Source organism: Arvicanthis niloticus, chromosome 8, assembly GCF_011762505.2.
Source record: "Arvicanthis niloticus isolate mArvNil1 chromosome 8, mArvNil1.pat.X, whole genome shotgun sequence".
Taxonomy (NCBI): Eukaryota; Metazoa; Chordata; class Mammalia; order Rodentia; family Muridae; genus Arvicanthis; species Arvicanthis niloticus.
Window position 1 is genome coordinate 23,177,338 of NC_047665.1, and position 19,679 is coordinate 23,197,016.

A 19,679-nucleotide genomic window follows, 5' to 3' on the forward strand; every position below is an offset into this window, starting at 1 on the left:
AATCATTCTAGGTAGGCAGAGCTTCTAAGACTTTGGCCAAAAGACGCCCCATATCTGTTCTTTACAACTGTTATGTGTTAAAATAGAGATTATCTGGGTGAATACAACCTAAAAAGAACTAGGAAGCTATCTTAGACTCTTGATAGGCAAAGCATTGGTAATTCAAAGCAAGAAAAGACATAACTTGAGTCTGCAATGATGGATTGGGGTTAAGACCACCTGGACAGAAGTTTGTTTCCAAGTACCCCCAAGTAGATCCTCATGACCACCTGTAACTTCACCTCTGCAGAATCAGATGCTCTTTTCTGGCCTCTGTTGGTGACTGCATTCATTCACATATGTATGTGTGTGTGTGCACACATGTGCATGTACAGATACACACACACACACACACACACACACACACACACGATATATCTTTATCTACCCACACCAGCAAGCCTACATGGGTCCCTATAGAATCACAGCCCTGTCTATTGAATTCATATTAGACTTGTGAAGCTTGCAGCAAGGAAATCAACAGAGCCAAGCTATGCCCAGACATTCAAGTCACACTCCTTAGTATGCATATGAGAATGCACACACTCTGATATAATATATACATGCCATTTTAAGTCACAAATGTTTGGTCATTGTTTCCATCAGCAAATAATGTGTCTGATGTTTTAAAATGTTATATGTAAGTAGAAAATACAGAGCAGTTTCTCAGGTAAGATACAACAGAAGGATTAAATATATGGGTTTTGAGGTAAAATGGAATTGGGGATGAAATTTTAGATTTTTGACTGGTTTGCATTTTGACTCAAAGGAAATTCTTTGATCTAAATCTCAATTCGTGAATCTGTAGAATGCTGTAATGGTAATAGTTTAAAGGTTTGGTGTGTGTGTGTTTGTGTGTTTGGAGAGAGAGAGAGAGAGAGAGAGAGAGAGAGAGAGAGAGAGAGAGAGAGCAATAGTTACCAACACAAGACAAGTGGGGTTCTTAGGAAATACTAAAAAATAAAAATGTCTTCTATTAAGTTTGTTTCTCATGCAACTATACAATGAGAATACGAATCATGAATATTAAGAAAAGTCATAATTAAAGCTAAATAAACACATGGCTTCTGACATCTCTCTCCTCTCTTCCCTTTCTGGTTTGATTTTGACCATATCAACTTCACTGCTAAGAAACTTGGTTTTGGGCTACCACTAAAGAAGCTTGTCCAAGGGTTTAGATGATCTCATTTCCATAGACTGAAGTGTCCAGTATCCAAGGAACAAGTCACTAGTGGATTTCAACTTTCTTGGTGTCTGTCTGTCCCTGGGCATAGTCTGATTCAAGATAGGGTCTAAAATGTCGTAAAACACTGTGCTCCCCTATGATGAGCCACAATCAAGGCAAGGGAGGAGCAAGGGACAGGCTGGATCGCTCTTGGTTCCTAAAGCATGTAGCCATAGCCTAAAAATTTGATACTATTGATTCTATTTTTAAAACACTGGCCAGGGAAACCTCAAACAGCAAGTGATGGCAGAATTTAACTCCTGGACAGAAAGAGTAGGGGAGTAGGGTGAAAATTAAGACTCAGGTCTTTGTACCTGTCTCTGTGAATGCAGCTGTAAACCACACTCCTCAAAAGGCCACTGCTTTTCCAAGGTACCTGAAGCTCTAGATGTTTGTAGAATAGTATTTGTTTTTTATGAGATCCTGAAGTCAGGTATTGGCACATGTGTTCACTGAAGTGAGGTATCCAGTTGATGGTGTGGGTGGTATAAATTGCTTTGAGAATAGTTTTATTATTTCTTTATAATTCCTTCTTTTTCTCTTAAAATACTGCTAGGCACTATCCTAAAAACAAAGATGAACTAAACACAGTGTCTCTAAGGGTTTTGTGGCGTAGAACAGTGCTCTTGACTGGACATGCTTTGTCCTTTAGGAGGGACATTTGGCAATGTCTTGGGTATCTTTGGTTGTTGCATCTAAAAGGGATGGGCTAGAAATGTAGAGAACACTTCTGGAGTTCAGCGGGCAGAAGCTAAAGATGCTACTAACAAAGTTTAAAGACAGACCACAGTAAAGCCTTATGCAGTCTCCCTCATATCCATAGTATTGAGGCTCAGAGACTTTCACAATGAGTGTGTCATTCCAGATGTGAGAAAACCGGGTCAGGGAGGATGCCCTGGGTGCAGGAAGACAATGGCCAGCTCAAGATTTCATGATAGACTTTTAATATAAGAGGTACAGAGGGGTTGATTTAGAAGTGAGATCCGGGGAGGTACCTAATGGTGGAGCATCCTTCCTTGAAGAGGGCGGGGGAGCAGCCCGGAGAAAGCTGTACAAGTAAAGTAACTCCACATTGTGTGGCATATGGACCAGTTCCACGTGAAACTCATACAGTGACTGACTTGAAGCAGGGGGACACGGGTCAGAATGGAACCTCCTTCTTTGAACAGAGTCTTTTAGCCCTCACTTGCCAGGCCTTGTATACGCTCTTATCTGTCAATGTTATGAGATTACATCGATGGTAAAGTGAAAATCTCCATAATCTATTTTTGTCACCCTTTTGTTTTTCAATCTAGGTAATATTTGTAATACAACTGACCCCTGCCCTAAGGGATGTGAGCTGTGCCTCTTCAAAGGAGCCCATGACTTAGATGCTAAGGTAAGAGGAAGGCTGGTCCTAGGAAGACCATGAAAACAGTCATCACTGCTTATTAGCTCTGATTTCTTAAAGGGTATTTCCAGGCTGAGGGTAATTTGTTCTTCGAAGCAGGTTTTGAAGTGCGGGATATGCTAAAGCGGCTAATGTCTGACAAATCTTCAGAGCCAATAAAGTTTTATTACATTCCATTTAGACTTCTGTATGCTATTGGGAAGTTTAGTTTAAATTAATCTGTCTGGCTAACTTTCCATCTTAAGAGGACAATTAGAAAAATGTGTTAATCGTGCTGTGTTTCTAGAACAATAGACAATATTTAAGCCAGTCTAGAACCAGTTTATATGGGTTTTTCAATTATGCTTAGGAAAAATGATGCAGATACATATTTTCTCCTTCTCCAGCTTTGAGTGATCTTAACAAAGGGCAACTGTCAAGGAGAAAAATATCTATGGAGCTGATAGGACATCAGCCTTTTAAAGTCTTCCTCGAGGTTCTAATACTTACTGTTAACAATAAACTTTGCAACTAAAAGAAAGTAGGAAAGATGGACATGAATAAAATCATTATAAAAATGAAAAATATCTGTTTTATGAGTTTGCACATTTGATTAAGCACTTTCCTTCCTTCTTTTCTTCTTTCTTTTTTCCCTCTCTCCTTCCCTTTCTTTCTTCTTTCCTTTCTTTTTAATTCCTTCCTTCCCTTTCCTCTTCTCTCTCTCTCCTCTCTCCCTTCCTCCTTGTTCCTTCTGTCTTTTCATGGTAAGAAATGAAAGCCTTGCTCCCAGCAGGCATGCACTGTGCCATTCAGCTCACTGCTGTTCATCTCTACGAACAATCCTTTTTCACACTTCGTTTTGAGACAAGGTCTCACTAAGTTACCCAGATAGGCTTCAAATTTGCAGTCCTCCTGCTTCAACCCTCTTCACAATGAAGTGTCATTTGGACATACCAGGCCTGCATTTTCACAGGACATCTGAAACCACAACTGATATTTATTGAGTAGCTATGGAGGAATGCAGCTTATTCTGAACTTTGGAAGAGAAGCATTGGTTCTTCAAACATCAAAAGTCAAAGAACCATTTGAATTTGTGGTTCTGAAAGGGTGGGAGTGCTGGCTATCCTATGCTAGGCAGAAAGAGAAGCCCAATGGGGTTGGTTACTGGATGGAGTTTGACAAGTTTAACCTGAACTATGAAGCCAGATATCCTTTATCTCTCCTGTATCAGTCTTTGGTCAACATATTGATTGGTGTGGATTTCAAAAGGAGAAGCAGTGTTCATGTTGTATTGTTTTAAATTTAGGCTGGCAATTTGAAGCTGCAAAACACACACACACACACACACACACACACACATATATATATGCAGCAACAATTTGAAGCTGCATTACACACACAAACACACACACACACACATATATATGCAGCAACAATTTGAAGCTGCATTACACACACAAACACACACACACACACACACACACACACGAATGGTGTTAACAGAAGCAAGGACATGTCATGTTAATTTGCTTTGATTCCTGTGTGCACCTGGCATTTTTTGTTGTTCACAGCTTGCAATTCTGTGATCTTATTAACACAGGCCTCAGCCTCAAATCTTATCCTGCTTGTTGTCAAAAAAAAAAAAACACCACACCGCTGAGCTGAGTGTTGCTCTCACTGGCACTGTGGCACTCTTGTTTCCCTAGCTCTCCTCTGATTTTCCCAGGCCAGTTCAAAAGCATTTGTAATCCTCAGGATTCAGTCTTCAGACACTGTTTCCTCTCTCCCGGGGCCTCCTCCTTTGATGAGAACAATCCCTTGCTCATCATCTGGCCAGATGGGCAGGTGAGCATCTTCCCTTACAGATCATGCTCAAAGCCCTGCAAGGTGTCTGGGATGTAGGACTGCTACTGACTGGGGCCTCGCTGTGCCAACACAGTAAGGCTTCTCTACAGAGCTGTGTCCCTGGCCTCTGAAATGGCAGCTATCTCTCCATTGGATCCCCATGTCCTCACCCCTGGCCTTGAGCCCAGGGGTTTAGGAAACTATGGTGAGAGGGCAAAAACATCTGAACAAGATTCCAGGAATTCTGGACTTTGTTTTTTAATGGAGATGCAAATAGAGCTAAAGGTTGTGAGCTCAGATGACCTTTGTCTTTTCTACACAGCTTCCTAAATGGCTGCCATAGATGCACCAGAGAGGGCGTTACTGCCATAGATGCACCAGAGAGGGTGTTACTGCCATAGATGCACCAGAGAGGGTGTTACTGCCATAGATGCACCAGAGAGGGCGTTACTGCCATAGATGCACCAGACAGGGCGTTACACACCCACTTGATCACTTAGGCCACACCATCCTGTGCAAATTTACTTAGCTATTAATATTTTAAAACATTCGAGGGCTTGAGAGATAGCTCAAGGGTTAAGAGCATGTATGCTTGCAAAAGATCTAAGTTCCATTCCCGGATCAGATGGTTTACAACTGTCGGTAACTCAAGCTCCAGGGAATCCAAGAACTCCCTCCCTCATGTACACCTGCATTCAAATGTGCACATACTCATATTCAGAGACACACTTAGATAGAATTAAAATAGAATGAATTAAAAACTAAAACATTTAAGGGCCAGTTCATCACTCCTAAGAATAACTATATAAATATAAAATTATATTATAAATATATTATAATATTATATATAATAAATATATGATACAATATTGTTTTTAAAATGTAAATATATAGTATTATAAATAATATTTATAATATATTTATCATTTTTATATATACATGTCTATAATTTCTGTTCATAAAAAATATAATTATAAGTATATGTAAGTCTGAGTTGACTTTTATTAAACCAAGATCTGATCTGTATAAGACAACAAGTGTCTTTATTTCTAAGACTAAGCCTTTGGTCCACGGGCCATGTCCACCTGTACTCAGTAAGTGTGGGACGGACATGCATGTCCATCTTCTGTTGGTAGTCTGTTTAGCTTCTCACTATAGCATGGGCACTATGCCTTTAAGTTTCCAAAACCTCTCAAGACACATTTTTGAAATATATTTAGTATATAGACTCAAATATTTATTCTTTAAAGAAAAATATAAAGGATTAGGAGACTTTCTTACGTTTCGGAATTTGCCCGTATTTTTCTTTATGAGTTAGCAGTTGGAGGTGACATTCCTTATTGCTAATTGTAATGTGGGTGAAATGACCTAATAATAACTTCTTGAGCATCTAGCATGGTCTTACTTATTATCATGCTAGGTGATGTGAAAGACCCAATGAGATAAACTGAATCCTACCTTTGTCAGGTTTTGTTGAAAAACAGGATAGATACCCATAGACTAACCAAATAGAAATAGAAAGAATAAACCACCTGCATTTTCATGGGTCAAGGTGGTCAGTGTGTAAACCTAATCAATACACTAGGTATTGGCATCCATTTCAGTTTTTGTTTATTTTTATGTATTAAATTTATGTATATGAGCGTTTCTTGCATGTATGTATGTCTTTGCACTATGTGCATGCCTGGTACCCTCAGGCTCCCTTAGGACTAGGGTCACACACTAATGCTTGTCAGCTGCCAAGGGACTGCTGGGAATCAAACCCAGGTCTTCTGGAAGAGCAGCTAGTGCTCTTAGCCACTGAGTTTTCTCTCCAGGTACTGTCTCAGCTTTCTATCAAAGAAGATAGACTAAATCAAGAAGCCCACAAAGAAGTGGAATCAACTCATAATTTAAATGGCTACAAAGACATATGGGGCGATTCAAAGATCTCATCTTCTCCCCAAGAATGTTGACACTCTTCAACTCCCGTAGCAATGAGGTAATTAAGAACACCAGTGTGAATAATCTGATCAGAATGATTTTTATTGTTTGAAAGGCTCTACAGTCTAAGAAAGATAAAAAAGACCACAATAAAAAGTATTTCAAATTCATGGCTGTCATAACCGGATTTTGTTCTTAAAGTAATCAAACCAATCAATTCCATATAAAAGAAATAAGCCTCCTGGGGTTCACTGGGGATTTGATGACATATTGGCTCCACCTGGGTTTCTATGGTCTTCCTGGTTACTGCAACCTGCCAACTCAAAGCTGAAATTTGCAGTTGCAAAATAAACTCTGAATTGCGCTGAAACTTGGATCAGCACAGATCAAGGGATTTCAAACAACTGGCCCCTAACAAATGACAACGGAAAGCATGAAGAAGAGAAAGGGTTTTAAGGCAGCTGTTATAAATTCAACACCCAGTGTTCTACTGTTCTGGGCTCATGGCCTTCAAACTTCTTTTTCTAACTAGCCTCTGTACTAAAATCTTCTGGGAGATGCCCATACATGAAACAGGTAAAACTTGAATTGTTATGGTGGAAACGGAAGAGAGGACTCTGCTGGGTTAACAGCTTTTTCTCCCTCACTCTCTACCACAGCAGGACTCCTAAATCTCCTAGGTTGGATGACAGGTCTCTATGGACAGCATCACGTTGCGTGATTCTTTCAAATGCTAATAAATTAGCTTCACAGACACTGTACAAGTACCGAGCTTAAGGTTATGCTGAAGAAAGTCCTAGGTTAGGGACTCAGAGGTTATTGGTGACAAAGCTAGTATGCAATGGCCTTTTATAGCATGAAGCAGAAGTGGACAAAGTCTTAAGAACTCATCAAATCCTTATGTCCTGATTTTGGAACTCAACTACCTCCTTCTTCTCTATAGACTGGCTGTTAAAGCCTCCTTTCAAATGTCTTTTGCAAAGAACTGATGTAAGGTGCAATCCTTTTTTTAACTGGGAGCCCAAATCCTAATTGAGTGACATAGCATAATCATGGTTACATTTGCTGTTTAGTTGCAAGAACAGTTACAGACACCAGTTAGTGTGCTTTAACACCATGAATACCCCCATGCTCTTGTCCTTGTGCGGTGAAGAGTTTGAGAGAATACCAAGTAGGAAGCAATTCAAGAAATATCACCAACTTATTTTGTGATCGGTGATTTCATAGGTCATCCGGGAGAAAACACACTTGAATGTAGGTGAACATTTCATTTGCTATTAATAAAATACTTCATGTTTTTCATTGATTAATTCTCCTAACAAGGGTGATAGTTTGGCTGCTCACTCTGTGAAGGAAAGATCTACTATGTGGAGGCCTGGAGATCCTGAAGATTATTCAGGGAATATGTCTTACCTAGAGGAACTGGAAAAACATCGTTTTTCAGTTTGGTGAGTGACTGTGTTCTGCATTTTAATTTTCTAATTTAAACTCCTTGACTCCAACAAATCTTTGCCATATTCTCTTTTTATTTATTTAGTCCACAAAAAATAATTACATACTAATTGTGCACTATAGTACACCTACCTTGTCCTGGAGATGTTCACAGTTCATGATAGATGTGGATGTGTATAGTGTGTTATGGATAGTTAAAAAAAAATATTTTCACAAACCACCAAATAGAAAAGATAATGATCAAATTGACTAAAGAACAAAGACAAGGTCCTTGAGAAAGTTGGAGCCAAGTCTTTTTTTTTTTTTTTTTTTTTTTTTTTTAACTAATCATTCCATTTGTGTACATCTCAAATGATATCCTGCTTCCAGGTTACTCTTCCACAACCACCACATCTTCCTCCCCTCTGCCTCTATAAGGGTGCTCCTCCACCCACTCACACACTCCCCCCCTCACTGCTCTAGCATCCCCCTACGCTGGAGCATCAAACCTCCAAAGGACCAAGGGCCTCCCCTCCCACTGATGTCAGATATACCATCCTCTGCTACATATGTAACTGGAGCCATGGATCCCTCCTTGTACACTAAACCCCTTGGTTAGTGGGCTAGTCCCTGGGAGCCCTGGGTGGTCAGGCCAGCCGACATTATTCTTCCTATGGGGTTTCAATCCCCCTCAGAGGATCTACGTCTCAAAGAGGGGCCTGTGATACCAAAAGAGTGGGGCAGTGCGGTGGAGACAGAAATGGAACGGCGGAGGCAAAAACTGAAGACTCAACTGGATGTTACTGGTTGCGCACGCTGAAAGCTTGCGTTCAGATATCATCCAGAAAGACCTTAACTGTCTATTACTCTCCTCATGAGGTTGTAGTTGTACAAACACACGAAACAAGGTGGAGAGAGTGTTAGGAGTGGAGGCTCTCCGAAGGAGGAAACACATCACATTCTAGTAACGTCTTCATCTAAGAACCTCTGTCCGAGACAGAGGCAGTAAGCATGCTAAGGAGAAGAAAGAGACAGCAGAGCCAGCTCAGGTCACGTGTTTCTATCACCGCTTCTCTGCCCACCCCCAAGGTCTTTTCCTTGAATGGCTTCCTGTTGGGCAATTTATCTGCCTGTGGTTTATTTTTCAACATTTACACTCACTCTTCCAGCCAGAGCTACTGACTTGAGGTTGTGACATTGACTCTAATTGCATCATTGAATCACATGTTCTGTAATGCCTGCTCGCATTCACTTGACTTTCGAGCCCTAAACACATTTACCTGTGCTTTCTAAAAGCAGCAGGACTATGGTTTCCAGGCTCACGAGTACACTGTTTTCTCTATGAAGATGCTGATTCCCATTTTAGTACCTGTGCTGCAAAAGTGAAACCTGGGCTTCACCCCTGTGGATTCACAGCCCGTTTGTTGCTATTTTCTCTTTTCTCAAGCACATCTGATAACTCATCCCATCCCCACTCTTTTAGTGACTTTGAGGGTAGAACGATAATATACATGAAGACTGGCGACTGGTGCATTCAGAGTTTTAATGAAGGAAGCTATTGTCAGGAGTATTTTCCAGAAAGGCTCTACCTGAAAGTTAAAATTGAGGACTGTTAATGCCAAAAGCTTGGTCACTCGCTAGTGGGACTCTAAAGATGGGATAGTAGAGTCTCAGGAGATGAGCCCAGTGGAAGAGAGTTAGGTCACTAGATGCATACCATTAAAGGGAAGGTTGGGATTAAGGCTCATTCTTGTCCCTGTCTGTGGATTCCAGCCATCATGATGTCAGCAGCTTTTACCCGATGATCTGTTCTGTCATGATATACTGCACAGATGCAGGCCCCGAACAGGCCCACACAACTGTGAACTGTAAGCTTTGAAGCCACAAGCCCAAGCAACCTTTTTGCTCTTTGAAAATACGTAACTCAGGCAATTTGTCACAGTGACCAAACGCTGCCTAACACAAGGGTGGTGGAGGTTATTCAACACAACTTGTCCCTGTCCACAGATATCTTTTTTTTTTTTTTTTGTTTCCCAGGCACACTAAGCAGTGGATGACATGAAGGCTTTTGTGCTCCATGTCTTCTTTATCTGGAATGTTCACCTACTTCCTAGAGCTATGGTTAGTTAGGACGTATGGCAGAACTCACCATCAGTGGTTTCATTTTCTAGGACAGGCTATGCCTGACAATGAGTCAAAAAAGCAGAGTCTCCTTCTGCTCTGGTTATTTTCCTTATTATCCCTTTACATATTTACTATAAAACAATATGTTCAGTGTAGCTGCTCATTTCTGCTCTCTCACCTACAGCAAGGCTGCAGATAGAAGCACCTCTGAGCTGCTTACAGCTGAATCTTCAGGCCCAACACCAACATTACTTGCTCTAGAACTTGATCTCATAAGTTCGTGTGTGTGTGTGTGTGTGTGTGTGTGTGTGTGAGAGAGAGAGAGAGAGAGAGAGAGAGAGAGAGAGAGAGAGAGAAATCTAATGAGTGAACTTTTTTTTCTCTCTCACCTTCTTACCCTATTGGCTGTTAGGTCAATAAATTGATTTCTTCTCTTGATACTTCTGCCATTTTTATGAAGGAGATATGGAAGGATTTGCACATTTTGTTTTTAACCAGGGATTTGGGGGTTGCTGCACCTCTACAAACTTCTGTTTCCACTGTCTGAGTTACCATTTGAACAGTTTCTGTAATTTATTTTTTTATTAGAGACAGTAAGTCATGGGCTAGTTGCAGCCCCTGCCTAAATCCTCTCCAAATCCTCATACGATGTACTTAGTATAGAACACTGAGCTACCAGGCTTCAAAGCTGAATATGATACTAAGTGAATAGTGTATGCTCACTCCAGCAAGTTGAGATGATGCTTTCCCCTTGTGTGTCTTGGTGCTCTGTCTTAGGCTCTGACTCATGGTGGTGTCTCCTTTGTAGCTACCAATTTTGGAAAATTGGTAGATTAGTAGATTTCTGAAATCCTCATTTTTTTTTTTCAAAAAAAATTTCTTTTTAAAAATCCTCTTTATTTTTCTCCAACACATGGACACTTTAGGTAGTCAAATGCAAATTCCATTCTTAGCAGCCAGTCATTCCCATGCAATTTTAAGACTGTCAGGGCTTTTCTCTCCCAGCCAACAAGATATTCAACTAATGTGCTTGTGAATGTAGAAGACAATACTGTGACTGTTTGTCCCCTCAGATGGTCAGAAGAGTCCTGGAAAGGCAAGCGCAAATCCTTGGGGACACTCCCAGAAGTACTGTACCTCACTGTCTTCCAGTGCACAGAACCTGTGTTACATTACGTTTGCAGTGTTCTCCTTCATGTACATACTCCTGTGATAGCTTGGCCATCTTGTGCTTGTACTTTAGATACTATAAGACTGCCAAAAGATTACTGATACCTTTGTAAACTGCAAGTATTCAATAAATACTTCTAGAACTGACATATGAACAATAATCAAAAAAATGCTGGTGTTTCCAGAGGAAAATTGTATACACTTGAAAGTCTCTTTCCTAGTTGTTTATCAAAAGGCTGAGAATTGTCAGGGACTATTTGTTCCTACTGGCCATCTTTCCCTCTAAGGATTGTCCCCATCTTCTGATAACAGACCTCTCCATCCTCATACCTACATAACCAAGGCTTGGTTGACATGTACAATGTTCCTGTGACCACATTATCAGTTGAGTGATTGGCAGACCGTCTGAAGAAGTCTTCCACACTATGGCCCAAGGATTTGTTTTGTTACTTAGACACCCCTCCTCCTTCTCAAGGTATTGAGCTGGCAACCCCTTCAGTGGCCACCCTCTCCTTTTTGTTCATAGTTATCATTATAAATAGCTTGAAACTAAAGGGCATATGTCTTTCATCAATTGTTATGCATCTTCAGTCTAGGTGACATACTTAATATAAGGATAAAAAAAGGCTAACGACAGAGTGGGTGGTAGAAGGTACATGATAGCTATGGGCTCACAGCATGAAATGATACAAATCACAGAAAACCATACAGCCCCATTCCCAATCTTTCTTGTTGCCCTTGATGTTTGCAGTTCCACGCAGGAAGTGATGGTCAAAAATATTAAATGCAAGTTTCTATAAATAGAAAATGCATATGTTCTTAATTGTATGCAATTCAGAGTAGCATGATGTAATCTTGCACCATCTCTGTGTGTCCAGCCCCAGCTATGAATCATTACTTGGACTGTCATATCCATGTTAACAGTACCACCCTTTCTTAGTTACTTTGCAAGCTCAGTCATCAGACTGACTGTCACGGGATCACAGGGTAGCCTAAGAGTACATGCAGTGCCTGTCACCTCTGTTCATCTTGTCACATGGGCATTGTACTGTCTGACATTACCACCAGAAAAATGGGCTTACAGTTTTATAAGATATTAGAGAGGAAGGCCATTGCCGCGTATCTTTACTATAGTATCTTTCTATAATTGGTCTCCTTTGCTATTAGACAGTTTTTAATATCTTGCTGTTCTTACTATATGCATTTAACTTGATCATGAGTAAGTATACCCAGGAAAAACATAATATAAAAAGTTTGGTTCCACCCATGGCTTTCAGACAACTGCTGCTGCTGGTGGGCTGTCTTAAAAATATCCCCTACAGAAAAGGAGAAGTCTCGTTTTATTTTAGGTCAAAAAAGACATTGTCCACTGGAAAGCTTTAATTTAATTTTTTTTTTCCTGTGAAACCAGGGACTTTGGGGAGATAGCTTATAATGTCCATTTAGTTAATTACATAAATAACCACTCATTTGGCTGTTTAAACACAGTCATGGAATTCCATTGCCTGAGGAGCAAATTGGGTTCTGGGCTTTCTAATGCAGCACCTTAATCTTTGTGCAGTGATTTGCCTGAACAAGGAAGCCAGGGTCTGTGTTAAGTACCTCTGGAAGCTGCTCTAATAGGTGTGAGAAAGCAGCAGATACCACTCTAGTGGTTTAAAGAAGTTAACATAGTTTTCCAAGGTACCTAACTTCCAACTGGGGAGAAGGTTCCAGCCAGGAGCCAACCTTAAAAGGATCCCATTACTATTCAAATGCAACCAGGCGGTTAAGCAACAGGAGGCTCGCACACATTCAGAGCAGGAAGAGATCTGCGGGATGACTTAGTTCAGCCCTGTCAGGGACCTGCCAGAGTACAGTGACTTGCCTGAGGTCATAGAGCTGGCTAGTATTGGAAGTGAGCTGGATCCCACTTCCTTTTTCTATGTCAATCCATCTCAATTGTACGCCATAAGTTCTCTTGAGAACAATACTGCTCTTTTTCAGAGTTTCCTGTTTTCTCTTCATTGCATAAGGCTTTGATATTCATCAATGCATTGATAAGACCGTGCTGATTTTCAAGAAAGTCATTTAATGAATTAAGGCAAGTTTTCTTCTGTCAGGGAAAGGAGGGGCAGATGTTTGCAAAAGGCACACATTGCTGGCCCTGCACACTGAGATCTTTACTTGTACTCTTTAGGAGCTCATGTAGTTACCCTGCATGTTGCTTAGGGAAAGTGTGAGTGAACTCCGAGGGAAAGCTATTGTTAATACATGGGATACACTTTCTTTTTTATAACACACATGTGAATTGACACTGAAATAGAATGCAGATGCTTCTTTGATTGGCGTATTCCCCATTGTGCTTCCGTAAAACACCTTCACATATGGTCTGTCTCATTGCTGAGGAATGGCTTGTTTATGTCACACAGGCAGAGCAGATTGATTTTACAGTGAGCACAGAGGTTGATGAATTGTACGTTGGAGGGAAATCCTTGTCTGAGCAATCTAAACACTTGAAAATTAATGTTGCCTTTTGGAAAAATCTTTCTTGATATGCCCATGATCCTTTCTAGGGGTTAAATAGAGCCACACCTGTAATCTCGCTAGACAGAATTGTCTAGGTACTTATGATCACCTCAAAATAATTTTTTTTACTTTCTGCTGTTAAACATATCCTGAGAACTATCAGGTAAAAACTGGCAGTGTTGTACCCAAAGTACCAACCTCAGATGGTTCAACACATACCCGTACTGTAACTAGACTAATTCAGTCTAAAGTGGGTAGAGAATAATATTCTTTCCTTATTTTTCAAGGACAACTTAAATATACAATTCTTGTGCTAAGTAGCTTTCTCAAGGACTTTCTTTTTCTTTTAAAAAATTTGCTCTATGGTTCACTGAAAGGAACACTGTATTTTCACACCTGTGGCAATAGACTAATCACAACCACTCACGCGGAGTTTTACACATTGTAAATCTTTCTCATTCACCTCCCCCATTTGATGCTCATAACTTTTGTGTGATTGGTTTTAGCTTGGAATTTGAACTTAGGGGCTGATACAAAAATAGGAAAATGTTTTAACACAGAATCACAACTCCAGCCCACTTTTTTGTTTTCTATTTTGAGATCAGGCTTAACAAAGTTGCTCAGGCTGGACTTGAACTTGCTATCTCTTGCCCCAGATTCTCAGGTAGCCAGGATCACATATTATTGCTATGTATCAGAGTATAGAATACCTCCTAAGTGATTAGGTGATATGCCTATCAAAACTTACTGGATGCTGTTGTGCCCCTGTAATAATTTATACACTTTAGTTCGTCATCCCTTTCCTAGCCTCAGAGACACCAACAGCCCTCAGGTTCTTTATATTTGTGAAATACCCTCTATTCACACACTCCAGATTGCATTGATGGAATAAAGAGAAGCCACAAAGAACAGTTGTTTACCTATGCCAGATTTAGAATGGTTCAGCAGAACAAAATATCCATGGAGAGCTAGTCTTGGCAGCATAGGCCTGTTCTTGGTACTACTTGGGATACCAAGGCAGATAAATCTGAAGCTCAAGTTATAGAGTTCATTAACAATCAGTCTGGATAACTCAGTGAAACCCTATCTCAATGGAAAAGGCACAAAATAAAACCCTAAAGAGCAAGATCAATTGTGGAGCATGTGGCTTGCATACAAGGAGGGCCTACACTTGAGTCCCCAGCCACATTGTGGAAAAACCAAATACTACTATGGGGGCATATTCCTGGAAGTAATTGACCCATGAGCCACATGCAGGTAGGTATGTATTGTTTGATATCTTCATCTTATAAGATGTGTGTGAAGTGTGACTGTATATTTATCTAGAGGTATTGATCTTAGTGGTTAACTCTACAGACTCTAGGAGCATAATCTGTTAGCTCAAACTAATTTACTCTATGGGTTCAAGTAGGCAAGTCAAGAGTGTGCAGAACCATGAAGGTTCTCCAATTTGTTTTATTCCAATTTATTAGTAAAATGACAATAGTAGCACACATTTATTTTTTAAAGTAAACTCAAAAATGAATATTAAATAGAGAATAGTGGGGCTGGAGGTACAGCTCAGTAGCCCAGAAAAATGCTTGGCATATATACGAACCTGAGTTCCATCTTCCGCATCTAAAAGATGCTGAAGTAGATGGTGATGGTATGCAGTAAGTGCTCAATAAGTGCACTGAGCGCTAGCTATTTTTAGTAATTAGACTTCCTTCTTTCTCACTATGTTTCAGGATGCTTTCTTGCCTATATCTGAGCTATTGAAATAGGGTTTTTTTTTCAACTATTAAGCAAAATAGTTTGCTAGTAACCAGAAGATCTTCCATTGGCACATAGAATGTTGATAATGAAAGCTAGAAGGATAATCACAATACAATCTTTTTCTAGTGGTTCATTCAGCAGCATGACAGACACATTGCCTTAAGCCCCTCGCTTCTATGGGTGCAGTTACTAGACATAGCTCAGCTGGTGTCTAGCCAGGGTCTCTGAGAGGTGTGCTGGAGGTTTTAGCTCTGTGCTCAGTTGGAGGGTTGTGTGAGGAGGAATCCCCCTTCACCCTCAGTCAGACTATGAGCTGAATTTTATTATCTGCAGCTGTGTGGCAGGGAGCCCCAGTGTTTTGCTGGCTCTGACTGCCCACAGCTCCTGGCAGGCCAACTGCTCTTCCATGTGATGCAAATATCTTCTGTGCAATCAATTATTCAATGGGCTATGCAGGGGTGGCTCATCTCAGGTGGGTCCATTTTCTCAAATGCTAAGTCAGGAGAGCGATTTCCTGTGTTCCTTCTCAAAACAAGCAAAGAAACAACAAACAAACCACCAAACAACAGTAGCAGCAGCAGCAACAACAACAAGATCAACAACAAAACCCATAGACACCAAGAACCAAAATGATTTATCTCTTATAAAGAATACAGTGGACGGAGTAAAAGGACAATGGTGGTGCCCAGGTGCAGTATCAAGTCATAAAGGACATAGGATCAATTAGAAACTAATTATTTCTACAAGGTGCCTTCCCTTTACCACTTTCCAGTGACCAGAAGTCTGTAATAGATCCCACTCTCATTTCAGGGAGAGAATCCTATGAGGCAAGAGTCACGGGATCTTCTCTTGGTATCTTACGGGACCCATCCCTCCTAGGAACTCAGTGGGGACAGGCTACTGCTTTTACAGTTTCAGTGACTGTTTCTCTACCTGTTCTAGAATTGACCGGTCCACATGGAAGACTGGAGTCCTGTCTGTTGTTTCGTTCTGTGTCCAGACTTGAAGCTGAAATACCCCTGTTGGTCTCTGATGATTCACGTACATGATCCACGCACTCTCGACTTCCTCTGAGAATGCTCTTCAGCTTCCTCTTCTTTCTCAGTGACATGACTGTATGACCATAGTCGCATCTACCTACATCTGCTCCCTCTTTTTCTCTTTTGGGATTTTGATTCCACTTTTATGAATATCACTTCGTTCCTCTTTTGGAGCTAAGTTACATGCCTATTTTATGCCATGCTATTGAATTTTACGAAACTCATGGAAAAGATATTGCCTAACATGACCTCTCCGTGATCAGTATGCTTTGATATGCATAAAGCCAAAATGGCTCTGATAAGTAGTCTCACCTCTTAGACCTAGTCTACTAGACTGCTAGATTGATAAGAAAAATCACAGAACTTTTGACCTAATCTGCTTCCTTAGAAGTAGTATAATAACAGGAAACTGGCATCCTCTAGGACCCAAAGCTTTGGTCTCTCTGACCTTCTTCATGCTTAAAAGCAAGAGATTTATACTATATGTCGGTCCTCACCATGTACCTTATTTCCATATTCATTTATTTTGTTTGTGTCTTAGTTAAGGTTTTACTCCTGTGCACATACACCATGACCAAGGCAAGTCCTATAAAGGACAACATTTAATTGGGGCTGGCTTACAGATTCAGAGATTCAGTCCAGAATCGTCAAGTCAGGAACATGGCAACATCCAGGCAGGCATGGTGCAGGAGGAGCTGAGAGTTCTACATCTTTATCTGAAGGCTGCTAGCAGAATATTGACTTCCAGGCATTAAAAGAATTAAATTGGGTATTAAAGCCCAAGCCAACAGTGACACACCTACTCCAACAAGGACATACCTCCAAATAGTGTCACTACCTGGGCTAAGCATATACAAACCATCACAGTTTGTTTTCAGTATTTTCAAATTTATGTGTATGCATTTATATGGGTACCGATGTCATGGCACATGTATGGGTACCGATGTCATGGCACATGTACGAACGGGAGAGAAGAACCTGTAGGGGTCAGTTCTCTTTCCATCATGTGGGTTTGGGTTTGAAATCAGGTCTTTGGGCTGAGTAGGCCATCCCATCGACTTCTCTTTCATATTTCTTATCAGCGATGCTGTTTCCAGTGAAAGTGGTGGACAGGAATCTATCATCCAGTATGAATAGTCAGGTGTTTGGTTCTGCCACTGAGATATGAGGGAGGACCCGTGTATGTTTCCTCTTGGAAGAAAGAAGGAAGCTCCTTTTATCCCCTTCTCATTTCTTCACAATCAGGTCGCTGTGATAGGTTATGATACTGGGAGTTGCTAAGGGTGTCTTGTAACCAGAGAGGAAAAAAATGGGAGAGAGTCCAACCCAGCACCCTGTCATCCTAGGCTTGTGCTTCTCCACAGCTCTTGCCTAAAAGTTCTGAGACATAAGATAATGAAAAGAACGGTTGTTCAGAAATCTCAGATGAGCATTTACTTGCTAGAAGCTGGAAAGCATGTTGTTGTTGAGTCAATGAGCCTCTATAAATGTGTGTGTGTGTGTGTGTGTGTGTGTGTGCGCGCGCGCGTGCACGCGCGCTGTGTGTCCTTATGTATGGATGCTCACTCTTTCATTCAGCATTCAGCAGGTTTGAGGTGTAGCTCATCTTCTGGATACATAATACAGCAATGACTTTAGTTTTGTCCAGAACTCGCTAAAACACAATGTGTCAGTAGTGATCTTTTAGTTTAATATGTCTTGGAACATGAACACAGTGTGTGGAGGAGACTCTTCTCCATAGACACCACACCGATTCAGTCGGGAAGATGGAGAATGAGGTGAACAGAATTAATTTAGTCAACTGTCTGGAAACCTAACATGACATCAGTGATAAGACGTAAATGTCCAGGAACTTCAGCTTGCGGGTCCCTCTGAACTCAAGCTGCATGATTTAAATGAAGAAAGGGCAAAGCTGGGCACAAAGCAATGTAGGGATTTATTTGATGCAAAAACTCAAATGACCAGTAAAACAGATAATGCACTGTTGTAATAGTTTGCAAACAGCATCAAGAAAACAATTGAGTGGGTGTATTTGGAGCTTCAGGCATTGTAAATTCTTTCACTCTCATATACTTTATGCCTTCTTTAATAAACTGGAGAGTCTTGGGCCAGCTTCATCGGTGACGGTAGGTGGTCATTCATTTCACAATCCACTAATTTTCATGATTATTCAGTATTTTATGTTACCTAAACAGCTTTGGATTTTGTCTTACTCAAATTGTAATATGGCGGTAGCTTATATGATTTCGGAATCATTAATTCAATGGGTGTTTTCGGGACAAAGAAGTTATTCCTTCATCTCCCTAAAACAAGCACAAACTTAAGGATTTTTTAGTGCAACAATAATACACAAACACAGCAAAAATATACACCAGTGGTACGTTTACCTACTGAGTCACGGTGAAGAGTAGAAAGTGCATAGAAATCTCATTAGCTTCATGTTCTCTTTATGGGGACAAGTGTACAGCTACCTTAAATTCATCTATGGTTCACCAACTGAATCTTATATATTATGGGACACAAAATAAAGCCCAGGTTATTTCAGTTTTAGAAGCTTTTTATTCTAAATATTTTTGCATGACGTTTACAGGAAAATATCAGGGAGGTACCATAAGTATGTGTAATATTTTACTTGGCCTCTTTCTGTTCTTTTTACTATAGTACAAGGAGACTAAAGCTTGAGACCCATTGAAGGCCTCTGCTCAGTTGTCACAGAGTCTGTGTCACTGTGAACACCCTTGGGCTTGTCTCGCTTATTATGTTTTAGAACCCTCCAGTTCATCCTGAGAATTTTTTTTTTTTATGGTTGGAAGTTCTTAACATGAAAATTTATGATTTTAGTTTAATGTCAGTTTTGCTCACTAAAACCTCAGGGAAAAAAATAAACCAAACCATTTCTCTGTCATTAATTCTGTGTGTGCATATTTTATCTATGTGTCTACCCATCTTGGGATGTAACATTGTAAACACCAATTAGTCACTTGATTATTTCATTGAAATTCCAATTTCATCTTCCTGAGTCATCTTTTAGTGACTAGAAATTTAACAGTAGTGCTAAATGACTCTTTATTAGAAATGTAAACAAGAATGCATTGATTCACAACATTGAAACAACGATTGCCTAATTAAATGATTGGATTTTGAGGCTTTGTGATCTGTCTTTGACCATAATTTGTTAAAATGAATGAAGGGAGTCTGAAGTGTTGGGCATGATTGTAGTGTAGGGTTATGATTCGTGTGGTGAAACATC

General features: G+C 40.3%; 1 protein-coding gene across 1 annotated transcript in view; it reads left to right on the forward strand.

The window, feature by feature from the left end:
* Positions 1-19,679, forward strand: part of LOC117714091 (uncharacterized) — a 280,965-nt gene that overhangs the window by 151,558 nt on the left and 109,728 nt on the right. Inside the window, exons 14-15 of the mRNA XM_076939837.1 lie at positions 2,560-2,642; positions 7,725-7,849. Of these exons, the coding sequence (XP_076795952.1) occupies positions 2,560-2,642; positions 7,725-7,849 (208 nt within the window). The remainder of the gene's footprint in view (positions 1-2,559; positions 2,643-7,724; positions 7,850-19,679) is intronic.